This window comes from Castanea sativa, chromosome 8 (assembly GCF_040712315.1).
Source record: "Castanea sativa cultivar Marrone di Chiusa Pesio chromosome 8, ASM4071231v1".
Lineage (NCBI taxonomy): Eukaryota > Viridiplantae > Streptophyta > Magnoliopsida > Fagales > Fagaceae > Castanea > Castanea sativa.
The window spans coordinates 22,821,680-22,839,736 of NC_134020.1; the positions used below are offsets into that span (position 1 = coordinate 22,821,680).

The following is an 18,057-nucleotide window of genomic DNA, read 5'->3' on the forward strand; positions in this document are numbered from 1 at the left end:
CTTTTATATTTTTTCATAAAAAGTTTTCTAAAATAGTTTATTAATATTTGTCCTAAGGCATACATTAGTAAAACCCTTTTTTTAAATACAAGTTAACTACAAACAGGTTATATTACATGTGACTATCCCTTAAATAGAATTTGAATGGGGCTATGCTATCTTAGCAACTATGAAATAGAACTCTTATTTTTTTAATAAATGTTTCAGTATACATCACTACTGATATTTATTGAAAAAAAAAGAGAAGAAAGAATCTTTATTGAGCATTGAAAAACTTTAACCAACAAAAGAACAGAGTTAAAATGTCCAAATTTATTCTAATAAGGTATTAGTATTGTTGAAATAATTGGAAATGTCTAAATTTATCTTGTGGAAATTCAAAATGTAATAGAACTATAATTTACATATCCGTTTAAGATAGCTTAAATTCATTTACTTAATTAGTTTGAGAGAAATGTTAACAAATGCCCTAACGGTATTAGTTTAAAAACTTTTTTTAGAATCATTTTATGAAAAAATGATAAAGCAATTAATTTTGTTAATAACTTTTTATATTTCTCATGGAAGTGATGTCAAAACTTTCTTATTGTAGTTTGTTAACAATTTTGCCCTAAAGGCATCTATGAACATTACACCTTAAAAAGCCAATTTTTTTTAATTAAAAAAAATTGTTACATAAAGATTTCAACAACTATCATAAATTCTAGTATTTTATGTTGCCAAAATATCTACCATAGGATTCTTTTAGAAATTTATATTACCTTGCGCCCCCCCCCCCCCTTCCTTTTTTACAAGAATGTTGATGTTGGACTATAGGCATGCCAATTCATGGGCTAACATATAATAATCGAACTCCCATGACTCAAGGAGATAACCATGAGCCAGCCTAGTCCCTTCATGTTTATCTTTTGTGCCATTATGATATATTGGACAATGCAATAAGAAGTTCTGCCTTTTTTCCAAAGCCATAATCATGATCGTTAAAACTAACTAGTCACTAACCCGTGCGATGCACGGAAAAACTATTGAATATGAGATTTTAAAAACTTTTCATTAAACTTCCCACCACAAAGATATTTTAAATCTGGAACATTTTTTTCCTTTATTATTCACACTTTAAAACAATAATAGCAAATTTCAAAACCAAAAATAAATATATTAACATATAATACGGAACACTATTATAGATTTTATATTATACAAGGTTCTTAGCTATCTCTGCTAATTCCAATTGAATTAGATTTTTATTCTATGTGGTAACTTTTGTCTTAATTGAATTTAGGCTTCTATTTTAGTTGAATTAGGTTTCTATTCTATGTGGTAACTTATGTCTCCTAATTCTAATTGAATTAGGTTTCTATTTGACCTGTAGCTTCTTCTCCTAATTCTAATTGAACTTCTCTCCTAATTGAATTAGGTTTCCATGTACTTAGCACACTTATAAAATAGTTTTGCATTTTTTTAATATTATCCTTTCTACTTAAGAATAAAAAAAATGACTTTATGAAATAAAGTCACCAGCTTTTTAATTTATCGATGGAATTTTTTTTGAAAGGTTTGGATTTAAAGTTGCTTCTCTAAACCCTTGAATAAAAAAACTGAAAAAAAAAAGTAAAAATGTCAAAATTGTTGTAAGAGAATTTCACTCTACAATAACCTAGTGGTATATTGCATAGGATCTCCATGCATGAACGGGTGATGTTTAAGGATGTAAAAACCAATTAACTAAATTGTTTGATGAATATATACATTACAATCTATAATATAAGCCAAGAAATAGCAAACAAAAAGGAAACATAGAATATGAAGGCATCTTTAAAGATTTTGCTTAAGTACCAAGAAATATATTCATACAGACTATTAAAGGAAAAACAAACACAAACACAGACCATTAAAGGAAAAACATACACAAACTACTATTAAAGAAAGAATACAAAAACTAAAGAGAGAAAGTTGTGAAGAGAAATTTTCGTACCTTGAGGTTGAGAAAGAATTGTTTGTAACAAAAGAATAGTTTTCGGCAAAACACATAGGTTTATACATATATAGGAGAGTAAATTGGCACCTTCTTGGCTCCTTCACTGTGAAGGAGTTTGCATTGGATACAAACATGATTTGGAGACTTCCACGCCACTCCAATACAATCCAATTCCTAATGGGACTCTTAATACATGGCAACCGGCTAAGTGGCATTAATCCCACTTTACGTATCTTTATATGATCTTCTAATATCTATCATATAAAATCAGAATTTTTTTTTTAAAATAATGCGGACATGGAAAGAGAATCTAAAATAAAAAGATAAAGAAAATAGTGATTATTATTATTCTAATATAATTAATGCTGATGTGAAAAATTGCGGAAAGAGCAGAATTTTGGTTTTATATATATATATATATATATATATAGATGACACTTGTGGTCTTTCACAACAATGAAATCAAGTTTGTCGCAGTACAACACTTTTTAAGTTCAAATCAAATTCATCAAACTCAAGGTAGGTAAATGGTTCAATATTTTATATTAATTAATAACTACTTATATCTTATTTTATGATACGGTATGTTTAGTACATCAACTTAAACACTTATTTTCAATTTTTAAACAACATTACACATATTTTCACACTTTTTCACCCACATATATTTCTTTAAAAAAAAACTAAAAACTAATCAAATAAACAGGCCCTAAATCCACGTTCCAAACAAGCCATAAATCCTCTGAATAGATCAATTAGTAAAGTAATAGATCAATTAATAAAGTTTATTGTCGATGTCTCTTTCCCTCTTTAATCAAAGTTAAAAAAGAATGAAGTAGTTCAGATTTCGAAGAGTCACCAAATTTTTATGTTCTCTCCGAAAAGACGGGGCTCATTCAAAAAAACTAAAAAGCAACAAGATCCTCCCCCACTTGTAAGGCTTTATGTACCATCGCTTAAAATGTGTCATATGCATTAAGTGACTGATGCACGCTCACTTTAAATGCAGCCTTATTCATGCATAAGTATTGCTTGAGTTACGAGGTATTGTTCATCATGCTCTTTTTTTGTTGTAGGACCATTCACGAGTAGTGCCAGAGAAATAAATATCACATGGTGCCATAACAGCTGAGAAAATTTCTTTGCAGAAAAATTTAAAACCATTAAACTTTCTGGAAAAACCCTTGGCATTAGGGGGCAATTGTCTCGGTGAACTGGATTCTTATTCGTAACAATGTAATCGCAAACAAAAAGTTGCTTCGAATCCAACGACAAAAAAAAATTTCCCAACAGGGAAGGAAGCTTAGTTTAAACATGACAAATTGCTGGACAGCAAAAGCAATAGGAATTAGTATTTCTTCACGATATACCAAACATAGTATATGGCAATTATCTATCAGAGAGAGATGTAAGTAATCGTCAAATCTTTGCGTATGTCAAAAAACGCTATTTGAATCATACAAAGAATCCTGAAGACCACAACTGCTGCTATGGTTGCCCCTTGATATTTGCCTTGAGGCAATAGGCTAGGGTGGTGCCTGAGACGGCTTCATCTGGTAATAATATTGAGAGGTATTGGCAGCAGCTGTGGCTGACGAAGAAAGAAAGATATTGTGGGCTGTTGAATTGAGAGGCTTTGACGGAAGAATGGCAGCGGAGGGAGGGGTAGCCGAAAACGAGAATCCTGATGATGCTGCAGTAGAGAACAGTGGCATTGGGGTAGCACTGACTTGGCCATGCATTTGCCATGCCCAATTGGGGAGTCCATGTGAAGAACCTAATGCAATTCTCTTCTCTGTTGCTCTTTCCTGCCACAATTCAGAAGTTTAGTTGAAATAGATCCAAAGAGGAGGTTTTATGATCAGTCAGAGAATCCAAGTACTGCCCAACCAGGATTTCATCCTTGATTCCTTGTTTGTGTAAACAGAAATAGTTTCCATCTACATGCAAAAGCATTGGACATCCATTTTCTCTCAATAGCTAGATAAAAGAACTTTCAGTGTATGAACTATTCTGCACTCAAATAATTACAAGAAGTGAACTCTACCTTGATAACAACAACTAATCAACTATTGCCCCCTTGACTTTCAATTACAAGAAAAGATAATATCATAAGCATATAATAAAGTATATAGGCTAAAATATAAGGACTTTCTCAGTGACTGTTAGAACCATTGCTAAAATAACAAAATTCTTTAAACATAAATTCTTAGTTTCCAAATTTATATAATCTAAAATTCAAATGTAGAACACCAGCTAGTTCACTGTAGTATTTCCATCCTTCTAGTTTTGCACCAAGGATTAGGTTCACTTGGTCACAGAAACATGGATGGTTTAAAGAGCCTGAACCCCCTCCTCTCCCCTCCCAATGTGATCTATTTACAGAGAACACTAATTGATAGAAGCTAGTATCCATAGAATAATGTTTGATCGCCCCATGGTCTCACCCAAGCAACCCAAAATCATAAATTGTATATAACTCCATCAGTGGAATAATCTTTCCCTATTTGGCACTCTCTTCCAATAAACATATCTTTGATCTGCCCTAGCGACAAAGTCCAGCAAATGAGATTGACCTCTATATGTAAAATTCAGGTACTTAGTCTAATGTGCAATTGGTTTCAAATTATGAAGTAGAAACAATATAAAATAATTCACCTCATTGGGAATGAAATTAGGATAGACACCATTCCATATGGGAGGGCGCTCTGACGTCATTACTAGTCCTTTGAAAGGTGAGTTAGATAATGTTGCATGTGCATGGTTCTCCATCTGCAATGCAGAGTACAGTAAGCATAAATTATAAATTGTTGGTAGTTTTAAAACTTTAGTGCAGATACAATGTATGTCATTTAGCATGTGCAGTGAAGATTAAAACAGGCCAGCCATATTTGCTACAGCAAGCTAAGGCCTTAAATCCTTCAACGAGGATAACCAAATTAAGTATTTGAGCTGACTTGAAATCATTATGTACATCACAAAATTTGGGGTTTCTCACATGTAACAAAAAAACAACCAAATTAAAAAATAAGTTAAGCTCAAAAATTTACCCTAGAACCCCTTCCATTTTGCGTGTTGTATGAGTCAGAGTGGAACTGAAGGCATCCTTCATTCTCCTTGGAACCATTACCAAGTGAAGGAGGAGATATCCCCAAATTCAGATCAAGATTGTGGTTGCCACCTGCACCAAGACACATTCACACACGTTTCAACAATCACAAATTTCTTGAAGTTTCAGACAAGAAAGAAAATTAATATTCGCAAAACAATTATAAGAATAGCCACAGCTATAAAATAATACCTTCATTACTGGCATCAGATATCATCTCCCCTTCATACGTACTTGGCTCAAAGTTGGTGACCGCCTCTCTTCCATTACATTTGATAGCTGCCTTGTCATAAGCCCTGATTTCCAGAAAATCAAAAGGGAGACGTGTTGGAGTGGGAACCTAATGAGCTTTGATAATTCAGGGTAATAAATTCAGTGCAGGTAGAGTGTAATTCATGATCATTAGGACCTTGCAGCTTCTACTTCGCTGTCGAACAGCCCAAGATATATATACCTGCACAGCAAGCATCGTAATCTCCACGATGAAAACACCATCTCCAATCATTTCTTTGAAATAGGCTTCGTCTTAGATTTGTTTTTCCAAACATGGAAAAAACAAAGGTAGCCCATTTTGAGAATTTTAACTAAAACCAATTCTCAGTTTACACTAACCACTTTGAAACTGCTAATATCTCTACTCCTAAAGCACAAAATAATCTACAACTTAAATTCCATAAAATGGTTCCTCACTTTTTCCCGAGGAACTGCCCCATTCGAGCTTCCCATCGGCCACATTTGTGCAGTGTCACTCCCCGATATTTTGAGCTCCCCCTCGAGAACCCAGTGCTCTGCCGACGTAGGATGTGCACAAATTCTTCCTTTGTCAAATTCTTCATCTGCCCATCAATCAAAAACAATTCATCAACACTTAAATTACATTCCCCATTTCAGACAACGAAAATTGTAGCCGCACATTATCTAACCTGTTTCAGATCATCCTCATAATCACTGAGATTGAAGTTGATATCAGCTTCAACTCCCCTGAACTTGATAGCAGCTCGATCATAGGCTCTGAATTCATGGAACACAATTTCAACAATTAAATTCAATACACCTTCAAAGATTAAAAAAAGTAAATCCAAATCCACATATGATGAATTTTACCTAGCCGCAGCATGAGCAGTGTCAAATCCACCTATTAAAAATAAAAATAAAAAATCCAAAACCAAACACAAAAATGAATTCACCAAAATTTCCACAAATAGAAAGTCACAACAAATACTTCCCTCAATAGTACAACTCAAATCAATCAAAACAATAACATCAAATCCGTACCCAAATACACTTGCTTCCCACAATCCCTACACCAAAAGAAAAATCAAAATAATCAAATTAGATAGAAAGAGCAACACATATAGCTTATCAAAAGAAGCACAAATTGAAGTAATAAATGTTAATCAAATTCATCTAAATTAAAACACGCAGTTAAATTGAAGTAAGAGTAAACAAACACATCGAAATTATATGAGAGATTTGATTTGACTGACCAAATATGAGATTCCCATCGACCAGTCCTTCTATAGAAAGTGACACCCCGGTACTGAGAACTCCGAGACCTTGGTCCTCTCCTACTCTTCTTCACCGGCGGTTGTTGTGGCGGTGGTTGTGGCGGTTGCTGCTGAAGCTGAACCGCTCTGACCTCAGCACCGCTCTGATCGAACGAGAGGTCGATCCAGCTCTTCTTGGAAGAAGAAGAAGAAGAGGACTGACCTTGCCAATTCATCAAATCCCCCCCGTTAGGTCCACCACGAGTACTGACAGGGAAAAGCTCCTTCGTGGTGACGTTGACGACGTCGTCTTCAGCTCCGCCACCGCCGCCGACTTTGAGTATGTCGAAGTTGAAGGTGTGCACGTCACCCGCGGCGCGTGTGGAGCACGACTCGTCGTCGCACGCATCGGCATTGACGACCGAGGAGTTGGAGGTCCCCGATTCGTCCATTTGGTTCGCCGATGCACCTTCTGGAAATTTCTCCAAGAAAGCAGCCGAGTCGTATTCCTGAGTCGACTCGGCCGAGGCCACATTCAGATTAAGATCTAACATCACTCTCTTCTTTTCTTTAATCTTCGAGATTTCAACTCTTAATTTTTTTTTTCTTCTTTATTAGTAATATTTTTCTTCTTTTTTTTCACTACAAGATTTTCAACTACGTACTTATATGGTAATAGCTTGGTAAAAATGGCTTCGTATAGAGCAACGAATCGAACGGCGGAGATCTATGGAATCAGAAACTGAGCAAAGACTTTTTTTCAAGAACACGATCGGACCTCAGAATCCGAAGAAAGTACGGAATGAGTTCACAGTGAGAGAAGGTTAAAACTGACGTCGCTGAGTGAAACCAGAGAGTCAGAGAGTGAATTAGAAGCTTCCAAAACCACCGGAGAAAGTTAGTTACCGGTGGAGGAGCTAGCAAAAGAGAACAAGAAGTAGAGAGTAGCTTAGACGGCGTCGTTTGAAAGACGAGCACGTTAAGCTTTTTTTAGGAAGTTGCATTTGCCATTTACTCGGCGACCGGAAGTGAAATCATCGCCGACTATCTGATTCCATGGCAAAGAGAGAGAGAAAGAGAGAGAAAGAGAGAAAGAGATGGGACGGGTGAGGGAACATTTCAGACCCATTTTAAGAGGGGATGGAATATATAAACATTTTCTCTCTCATCATTCCCACCGGCTGGGTCGGTCACCGGTTCTTCATTATATTGTCCACACCTGATTTTTTTTTTTTAATATTTAATTTAATGGCTAACCCTGGTCCAGTATATAGCTACCAATTTATTTTCTATTTTTTCAATCTTCTTATTTATTCTCCCAAAAAAAAAAAAAAGACTCTGAAATTGTTTTCTTAACTAATTAACTAACTCTTAGTAAAAAAAAAAAAAAACCTAATTAACTAACTTGTGCGTCTTACTTTTGCTTAACTAACTTTTTCTTCTATTTGCATTTTGCCTCCAACCTTTTTTTTGGTTGGGGACTCGGAATTTTATATATATATTCCTTCTAAGAATTAAGAAATACTAATTGGATTAATGTTCATTTAAATCAAGAAGTAGATAATTTTTGTGAGTTTTGCATAACTCAATACTTAACATAAAGAGTATTCGCATTTACTTGTGCAAATATTTTTATTTGTATTTATTTTAATATAAAAATTTACTTTTTCTATTTTACATACTCACTTTTTAAAACATCTCACATCAAATTATTTATTTTACATTACATTTTATTATAATATCAATTTTTCTTGAATTTTTTAATTGTTTTTATTTTTTTCACACACAATAACTATTATCTATTATCTTCATTCATCTTCAGAATATGTAAAAAAAAAATATATAAAATGAATAATACCAGTGTAAATTTACACAATTATTATAACAAATTTTTAAATTTACACAATTATTATTACAAATTTTTAAATTTACATAATTATATAATTACTAATATGGGTCATTTTTAAACAAAAATATAAAAAATTTATATACTTTTTATTTAATATAAACTCATTGATATGAGTGCTCTAAATGTTTTATATATACTTGTATAACAAAGTATTTTGGCTATTTTCATAATCCAATACTTGTAAAATAAGGGAATCTAATTTGGTCATTGTATTTGCATGTGAACTGTTAAACACATATTTGATATGACATGACATTAATTCACACTTTTTTGAAATGGAATATGCGGTGGATTTGGAAGCAAACTTTTATACCTGTTTTCAAACATAGACATGTACCTTTTTTTGAACGTACAAAGCAATCATACATTGTATATTGTAATAGGGTGGCTCATATAATATTGATCTAGCATTTATATTTGGCTGTGGGGATAGCTATAGCCTGTAGCAGCATCACATAACAAGCAAGTGGTGGTGGGGTTAGGAAAAAGAAATCTATCACTGATGAGTGAACCCCAGCCATTGGATCTTGGAACCAAATGTACTAAATCACAACCCAGTATAATATAGCTCCAAATGGGGTACGACTGCTTCCAGTACTCTATAGGCAGTCGAGCACGATTTAATTGAAATATCAGGGCCAAGATATCTCTGTCGATGGAGGACCATAGGGTTTTGTTTTTTTGTTTTTTGTTTTTTGTTTTTTGTTTTTTGCTTTTTATTTTTTTATAAGTTGAACTATTAGAGGGAACGATGTATCATGGCTTTTGTTAAAGGTGTATTTTTACACTCATTAAGGAGGCTTCAAAATTATCCTACACTCATACTTGCATTGAATATATATATATATATATATATATATATATATATATATATATATATATATAAAATTATAGGTTTTAAGTTAAGAGTGGCTCAATTGCATCATAAAATGGATTCCAAACCCACAACTTCCAACTTTCCCACCTTTTTTTTTTCTAGAGAAAAATCATGAACACATAATGGTTTGGGTAGTTGTGCTGATTATTTTTGCTTCCAAATATGTTTATGGTCCAATTTGGTCAATCTCTTCATTTTTTTTTTCTCAAGTAAATTGATTTGTCAAAATTATGGGTGTGTGAGTTAGGGTTTTTTCAATAGTTAAAAAAATTTGTTTTGGATGGCGAATTTCATTCTCAATGTTAAGAAATGGACACTTGACACAAAATCAAATTACAATTAAAAGCTAATTTAAATTCTAATTGTGTTTTGACTATAATATATTATATATGATGGTAAAATTTGCTTGATCCTTCTTCACCTACCATTTGTTTATATGAAAAAAGAGGCCCATTTGTTTAAATGAAGGGGGGGGTGATTTTTAAAAATATCTGGGTACTATTGGAAAATCAATGTCAAACTAGGTTTGGATGAGAGGTTTTTTTTATTAAAAAAAAAATTTATACTCAATTGTGAAATCACAACCTATATTGAATTTAGTGTATGCATTAAATAGTTCAGGACTTCTATACCTCACTTAAAATTGGGAAAAAAGTCAACAACTTTGTTATGGCACAAAATTTGCACAAAATTGCAAGGAAGTTCTATATTGCGTGCTTTGATGGTTAGATTGTTTATTATTTGTTTGTCCAAAAATTTGTGGTAGTGTGCATAACTCGCACACAATTAGAATGCATAATTCATTATTCTAGGGGGAAGAAAAGATAGAACTCAATTAATATTAATTTTATATATATATATATATATATATATATATATATATAAACGGATTCCTATACAAACATGATGGAGAACAATAAAATGATTAATTGCATGTGATATTATATAGGTTACCAATAGATCAAGAGGATATTGCTCAATGTTGTACTTGGTGGAGGATTGAACATGTAGTTTAAGAGGGAGCACTGAGCACAATTAAGTGATTAACCCTAAAAGAAAAATGAAGGACTCTTCACAACTTCACATGTATATTTTCACACAAAATTTTGTTACAAATTGAGACGATAGCTATATAATTAAGTTGTCATATGGAGTATCTCCAACACTTTAAACTTACATTTCTCCCATGGAGAAAATAACATTAAAATTGGCATGATTTTTAGTAGATTTTAACATCTAATTGATTTTTTTTTTGGGGGTAGGGGGAGGGGTGGGTGCAGCCGTGCAGGTATGATTCAATACATGGTTAATAGCTGAAATTTTTTATTAGAGACATACCAGCCTAGCATATGAATGCTTTTAAGGTTTAGGAATTTATTTTAAAAAAATGTATTAGGAAATTTTGTTATAAAGTATGAATTTACTTTTAAATATTGGAATTATCTACATTCAAATAATATGAAATCGAAAACTATACGAGATAGTGATTTATCAAACCGGAAGAAAGATATAATTCAACATGTAGAGAAACCATTGTAGTTAAAGCACATAATTATATGCGTTTGGCATTCTTTTTTTTCTTTTCTTTTTTTCCCATGCTTATTTACTTAAATTCACTTTTTTGTCTCAATTTTTATTACATTCACCAATTATAACAAACTACAGTTATATATATATATAAACAATGTAATAGTGTAAGAATTTGTCATATTAGTTCAACGTAATCGAGTGGTATTTAATTATTTATAAAGTATAAGAGGTTTTCTCCCAAGAAATCACCCTGAAATTTAGTAATAAGCCGTAGACTTCAGTCACCTTCTAAAGTTGATTGAGCGGACGTGTGAGGACAACAACTCCAAAATGCAACAAATGGGATAGGTTCAATAACATTGGATGGTTTCTTGTTAGGAAATAATAAATACTAATGTGAAGGTTATTGGTGAATACTTCTTTTTAGGATGACTAAATTGATCAACTAGCTAGAAAGGATCCATAGGTGGGCTGATTGTTGCATTCTTCTGTACTCAATCATTGTGTTGGATCATTATGATCGACCATGATCTTTGGTATTTGGTCATATGTTCAGTCACCGTGCTTAACCATGTTCTTGATCTTTTAGTCTGCTAATTAACCATTGTATGCGTATATGTGTGTGTAAGTGTGTGTTTATATATATATATATATAATAAGTTAGGATCTTCTCAAAGAAAAGAAGAAAAGCAAAAAAGGTTAGGACTTATTAGGACAAAAATGACTCATCACATAGCATGACATATGAAACATTAAACCGATGTCACCACCACGCATTTTATTTATAAAATACTACTATAAAAACATCAGTACTATATGTACTACTGCTACTCAATGTACTATTCATAATAATATATTCGTTGAGTTAAAAAAAATTTAAAATAAAAAGAACAATAAAGAAGCTGGTTGAGTGAGTAGTAGCTGTACACGTCGTTAGCTGCCCGAACTCCTGACAGCTGTTGTGCACTCCCTACCCGAACTGCCCTGCTCACTCAACACTTAACCGTTAAAAAGTTACAATTTCAATACAATTATTTTAGTGGGAAGATTGTGATTGATTAAATGTTACTTTCACATCAATTCAAATTTTTATTTTACTTTTACAAAAATTTATAACTGTTGTCTTTTACTCATATTTTGCCAAAAGTTGTGTTTTATTACATGGTCTTAGAATTTTTACAATAACATGCTAAATAATATTAAAAAGGAAAATTCTAGTATTACAAAAAAAATTACAAGTATTGTCACAGCTAATTATGATGTAGATTATGAGTGGTGGAAAAAAAATCATATAAAAATAATAAATAAACAATCATAATTTATCACGTAAAATAATTATGATAAAAATTATAATTTTTTATGTATAACTATAATTACCCTGATCTAAAATCTTAGAAACATTTTAAAAACCACAAACAAAAAAAATTTGTTAGAATTGTCTGTGCAGCAAATTGTGAGTGATGCAAAAAATAACCGATAAGTCGATGTGAAAAGGGAGGGAGTCCGTCAGATTATTATTCTTTACTTTTATATTTTTATTGAAAAAAAAAATTAATTTTTGGGAAGAATAAGAAAAGGAAACGGATATAGGAACGAAACGAAACGGAATCTATAAATACCGGAAATACCCAAAAGTGTTATGTGCCGTCCATCCAGTTCCCCAACATGTATATCACGTGCTTTCCTTCCTATCCCACCTCACCTAGTTGTTACTTGAATACTTGTTTTTTTTTTTTTTTTTGATAGGAACTTGAATACTTGTTAATTGTTAGTTACATCTCTCTCTATCGCTCCACAGGTCGTTGCGGGTTGTCATGTTTCGTTTAGTTACGGTTCTCTCTTTTAATTACTATTACGAAATTACCCTCTTTCAGTCCAACTGAATTTTACTGTACCTAACGTGATAACATTTCTGTGTGTGTACAGCTTTTGCACACCTTTGCCTGCAAAATTGGAGCACAAGAAACATATGCTTCAAATTTGTCCTTATTTGAGATATTTCCCTCTCTCTTTTTTGGGTACTATGATAGTTTTACAATTTGTCTTTTATTATTTTATTTTTTTGTGGTTAAAACACGATTTCATTAAAAGCTAAAAGCACCATTTGGTTCATATCGTGTTTGAATACAAGTTAAAAGAGGAAATAATATAGCTTGTTATGGGTGTATATTTCTTCACACTCAAAACTGGTAGGACCTACCAATTGTGAGAACTACACAGTTGTGAATGGAATGAAGTATACACCCGTAACATGGTATACTTCCTCGTTAAAGAGATCAAACTCTAAAATATTTGTAATGTTCACAGGTGGATAATCAAAAGAAATAAAATTAGCTTTTTGTTCAGTACATATCCTAACAAGCACATATGCACAACTATTTGCTTGGTGATAGCAATGCTTAAATTGAACCTACGGAACTTGGACATCAACTGTTGCAATCTTCCAAAATAGGAAAAATTACGATATTCTCTTAATTTGCATTATGAAAGATATTGACAATTGCTTTAGCATCAAGTTCAACAACAAGGGAGAAGACATTTAAATTGCTGCATAAAATAAGCCCATCCCTAGGACCCCATAGCTCAGCCATGAAACTACTTGTAATCCCGATACTCCTAGAAAAACCAGCAATCCAATTTCCATGCTCATCCGGGACAACATCCCCACAACCTACTAAACCCGAATTACCAAAGGAAGCCCCATCCATATTTAGTTTTGCCCATCCTTGTGGTGGTTTCTCCCACAAAAACAAGTCCTTTTTGGGCGCATCTAATCCATTGCTACTTAATTTGAGGAATTGCTATGAATTCATTTGGGAACAGCTTATTAAGCTGAAATTAAATTTTTTTTATTGAAAATGTTGTAGATAAAACTAAAAATTAACTAAAATAGTATAGTAAGATTCACGGATATTACCAAAAAATGCAATGAGACCCATGAATAGTAGCAAAAATTAGCTAGACAAACGCAACCTTTATGATATTGTTTGTTCGCATTTGATTATAAGCTAGTTTTTTTTTTAATGTATTGTTTGTAGGTTTCACATAATTTTTTGTCTTAGTTTTAATTCAAATAATTTAAGTTTCAACTTTTTAAAAACAAGTTAACTTTTTGTCTCACATATGCAAATAAACTACTGAAAATAAGCAATTCCCAAATAGATAATTTAATGAAAGTTTATGCTTAATTTTTTTGTTTTAAATCACAAACCAAGGTTTGAAGTCACATTTTAAGTTGCACTTCTGCCTACTTATGGTTCATTGTAATATAATAATTGAGATTCGGTTATAGATATAGCTGTCAATGGTTTCTTCTGTGGATATAGGCCATTAGGCCAAACCATATAATCTAACATGAAGTATACTTGACCTATGTGATTTTTATTTATTTAATTTTATTTTACCATTGTCATAATATTTATACTTGAACCATTGTTTTAAAAACTAAATCGGATCAGCTGGTTCAACCGAAAATTGAAATGGTTAAAACCAGTCAAGAACCGATCAAAACTGAGAATCAGTCTCTCTTTCGGTTTTTCGACCATTTCAATTTTTAAAACCATGACTTGAACATCCTTTTTAGAATTTTGAGTAGTAAGGTTGGATTTTTTGAGCAATCGAAAATAAAAAGCCAATGTATAACGAAGAAATGTTGTGCACTATAATTGTAATTACTTAAAAAGAAATCGAAGCAAATGTAAAGCTTTCTGAAACTTTCATGTATGTTATCGTACTTTCAACATATGTCTGATTTTTTTTTTTTTGAGAATATTAAGTATTTTAACACACACACACAAGGGGAGAGAAAAAGGTTTTAAATAAACTAACAGCGATGTTGTGGGGGTGAAATGATTAAAATATACATTTGGGCCTTGGGCCTGATTTGGTAGTACAAGCCTGTCCGAGCAGAGCCTTCGAAGCCCACAAATCAACTCGTGCTAGATAGATTGGTGAGGTCGTCCGAGGAGAGGCGTCTCCTCGGCCAAGTCAGTTAAAGACCGTATGATGTGTCATCATGCTTTGGGAGAGAATTCTAAAAGGTCTGGTGGGTAATGATATGTTCCATATAGTTGTGGAGAGAAGTAACGTATGAGAAATATCAAGGGAAAAAGCTGCTACCACCGCATTAAAGACCCTGCACCTATCTCCCTGGCCGTATTAATGGGGAAATGACCTCTGAACAGTAAGGTTCAGCCTTCCAGCTATTGTTTGAAGACTGGAAGAGGGCGGTGGATGGGACAAGTATCCCAATTGATAATTTGTGCTACACGTGGAAAATAAAGGGAAGAAGAATGAGTGATATAAAATAAAAGGAAGTAGGAAAGAGAGGGGGACTTTTTTCTGCTTCTTGATTAAGATACTTCATTAAAAAGAGAGAAAAGCAATCCTAATCATCCTCGGCTTATGTTCAAGGAGAATTTCTGTTATTCTTATATTCTAATTGCGTAGTTGCGGCAATCTAGCCTGTTTGTTTGTTATCCAATATCCATAAACCTAGGTTTCAAGCCCACGCTCTACAAATTTTTTTGTATAAGACTCTTTGGGCCTCGGTCCATTTAGTGGTTGGATCGGGTACAAATTGTGCACTTACAATTGGCGCTGTCTGTGTGAATCTTGTGTTAAAAAAATTGGAACACTATGGCAAGCTCAAACCCGCATCATGCAGAGTCTTAAGGGTCCCAGCATGAGGATCATTTCGAATGTCTCGAACGTGAGAGGGATTGGGAGGGAAGTGTGCATACGGTGCACCCCGGTGGAAGCCATTCGTATGGAGGAAGCAGAGCCACCTATGAGGATGATGATAAAGCAATGAAGAAGGAGATTGACCACCTTAAGAAAAAGTTACACCGTGCGAGACAGAGGTGGGCATCATCTCTTTCTGATCCTCCTTCGGAGGGCTCCCAAGGAAGCAGTTACAGTCCAAGGTCCAAGACTCCTCCTAGCGAAACCTTCTCGTACAAGAAGGACGAGCTCCCGGGTCGTAGGCATAAAAATTTCCCTCTAGGGATTGGGAAACGACGTTATGAGCAGGGCGTTACACCAGATCTCCAAGTCTCCTTTCTCATGCAGGATCAAGAATGGAAAGCTTCCACGACGGTTCACCCAGCCCACTTTCACCATCTATAATGGCAGGATAGACCCAGTTGAACATGTGAGCCATTTCAATCAGAGGATGGGGGTACATTCTCAGAACGAGACCTCAATGTGCAAAGTTTTCTCCTCTAGCTTGGGACCTGTTGCTATGAGATGGTTTAATGGACTGAAGGCAGGTTCTGTTGATTCTTTCATGGAACTCACTAGGGCATTTGCGTCTCGATTCATTACATGCAACAGAGTTCCTCGGCCTTTGGACTCATTGTTGTCTATGGCCATGAGGGAGTGTGAGACCTTGAAAACATATTTTGACAAATACTGGGAGATGTTTAATGAAATCGACGACGATTTTGATGAAGTGGCGATTAACACTTAGGGCCACTCATGGTTTGCAACCACCTCAAAATCCAAAGGAAGTTCAAAAGTTGACTGGGATGACTGCTGCTCTCAGCAGGTTTATCTCTCGGTCTACTGATAGGTGCAAACCTTTCTTCCAGTTGCTGAATAAGTGGAAAGGATTCAAATGGACAGAGGAGTGTGCTTTAGCTTTTAAACAACTTAAAGAGTATCTTTCCTGACCACCTATCATGTCACGGCTAGAGATCAATGAAGTCCTATTTGCATATATAGCTATGGCCATTCATGCTGTCAGTTTGGTTTTAACACGGGACGACAGTGGTGTACAGAGACCGGTGTACTACGTGAGTAAGTCTTTGAATGAAGCTGAGGTGCGTTATTTACCGTTGGAGAAAGTGATTCTGGCCGTAGTGTATGCCACGCGTAAACTTCCTCATTTCTTCCACTCCCATACTGTTGTTGTTTTGACTTAACTTCCCCTCAAGTCGGTATTGCGAAGTGCTGACTACTCAGGGCGGATAGCCAAGTGGGGGACTATTCTGGGAGCTTTCAATATCAAATATATGCCTTGCACTTCTATGAAGGGCCAGGTCCTTGCTGATTTGATGGCAGAATTCGTCGAGCCTTCGTTAGAAGAAATAGCAAAGGAGTTGTACATGGATGAAAAATCATTTGGCATGATCACGTACAAGGAGCTTCCAGTTTGGAAAGTATATGTTGATGGGGTGGCAAACCAGAGAGGGTCAGGTGTTGGACTTGTTTTGGTATCTCCTGAAAGAATTACCTTTGAGAAATCGTTAAGATTGGCATTCTCAGCCACTAATAATGAGGCTGAGAACGAAGCTGTCTTGGTTGGCATGGATATGGTCCAGAAAATGGAGGGAAGGTCAATTCATATGTCCTCGGCTTCTCAGTTAGTCGTGGGCCAAGTGATAGGGACCATAGAGGCTAGGGATCCGAGAATGCAAGAATATCTGACCAAGGTCAAATGTTTACAATCCAAGTTTGATTCTTTTATCTTGGTGCATGTTTCTAGAAGTGAAAACACACATGCAAATTCATTGGCCACTCTAGCAACCTCCTCGGCTTAGGGTTTGTTTAGGATCATCCTCATCGAAGACTTGTTGAAACCTGCTCAGACAACTGTAGGTGCCATCTGTATTCATCAGGTTAGGTTTGGACCTAGTTGGATGGACCCCATAGTTTCTTTCCTTAAAAGCGACGCTTTGCCCGAAGAGAAATCTGAAGCAGATAAAGTTCGTCGAAGGGCACCTCGATTTTGATTGTCCGAAGATTAAAAGTTGTATAAGCGCTCCTTTTCCAGACCATACTTGCTGTGTGTACACCCTGAAGCGACGGAGACGCTTTTGGAAGAGTTGTACGAAGGGATTTGTGGGAGTCACATGGGGGGAACGTCCTTAGCCCATAGAGCTCTAACACAAGGATATTGGTGGCCCATTATGCAGAGAGAAGCTCAGGACTACGCAAGAAAATGTGACCAGTGCTAGAGATTTGCTCCCAACATCCATCAGCCTGGTGGTATCCTTAATCCTTTGTCTAGTCCCTGGCCATTTGCTCAATGGGGACTAGATATAGTAGGTCCTAACCCGAGGGCTGTGGGAAATAAAAGGTGGCTACTCGTGGGAACTGATTACTTCACCAAGTGGGTTGAAGCTGAGCCTTTGTCAAATATTAGGGATGTAGATGCCAAGAAAT

At 34.7% G+C, this 18,057-nt stretch overlaps 1 protein-coding gene across 2 annotated transcripts; it reads right to left on the minus strand.

Annotated features, from left to right (window-relative positions):
* Nucleotides 1–3,168: 3,168 nt before the first annotated feature.
* On the minus strand, nucleotides 3,169–7,678 carry LOC142607323 (ethylene-responsive transcription factor RAP2-7). 2 transcript variants are annotated; one of them, XM_075778768.1, is made up of 10 exons: nucleotides 6,575–7,435; nucleotides 6,363–6,388; nucleotides 6,192–6,222; nucleotides 6,011–6,098; nucleotides 5,778–5,923; nucleotides 5,497–5,541; nucleotides 5,280–5,383; nucleotides 5,029–5,159; nucleotides 4,637–4,750; nucleotides 3,169–3,786 (listed from the first exon to the last, which is right to left on the minus strand). In XM_075778768.1, the coding sequence occupies exons 1-10, from the start codon at nucleotides 7,126–7,128 to the stop codon at nucleotides 3,505–3,507; spliced, it is 1,521 nt and encodes a 506-aa protein (XP_075634883.1). In that variant the 5' UTR covers nucleotides 7,129–7,435; the 3' UTR covers nucleotides 3,169–3,504. The 2 variants fall into 2 exon arrangements, with proteins under 2 accessions (XP_075634883.1, XP_075634884.1); XM_075778769.1 differs by lacking the exon at nucleotides 5,497–5,541 and having other exon boundaries at nucleotides 6,575–7,678.
* Between the last annotated feature and the right edge of the window lie 10,379 nt (nucleotides 7,679–18,057).

What these genes read in the sequence shown, in the direction of transcription:
- LOC142607323 (XM_075778768.1), bottom strand. Translation starts at nt 7,128, where the DNA reads ATGTTAGATCTTAATCTGAATGTGGCCTCGGCCGAGTCGACTCAGGAA. An exon ending in ACTGCTCATGCTGCGGCTAG is followed by an intron (nt 6,099 to 6,191) that starts GTAAAATTCATC and finishes CCATGAATTCAG; the next exon opens with AGCCTATGATCGAGCTGCTA. An exon ending in ATCTGATGCCAGTAATGAAG is followed by an intron (nt 5,160 to 5,279) that starts GTATTATTTTAT and finishes GTCTTGGTGCAG; the next exon opens with GTGGCAACCACAATCTTGAT.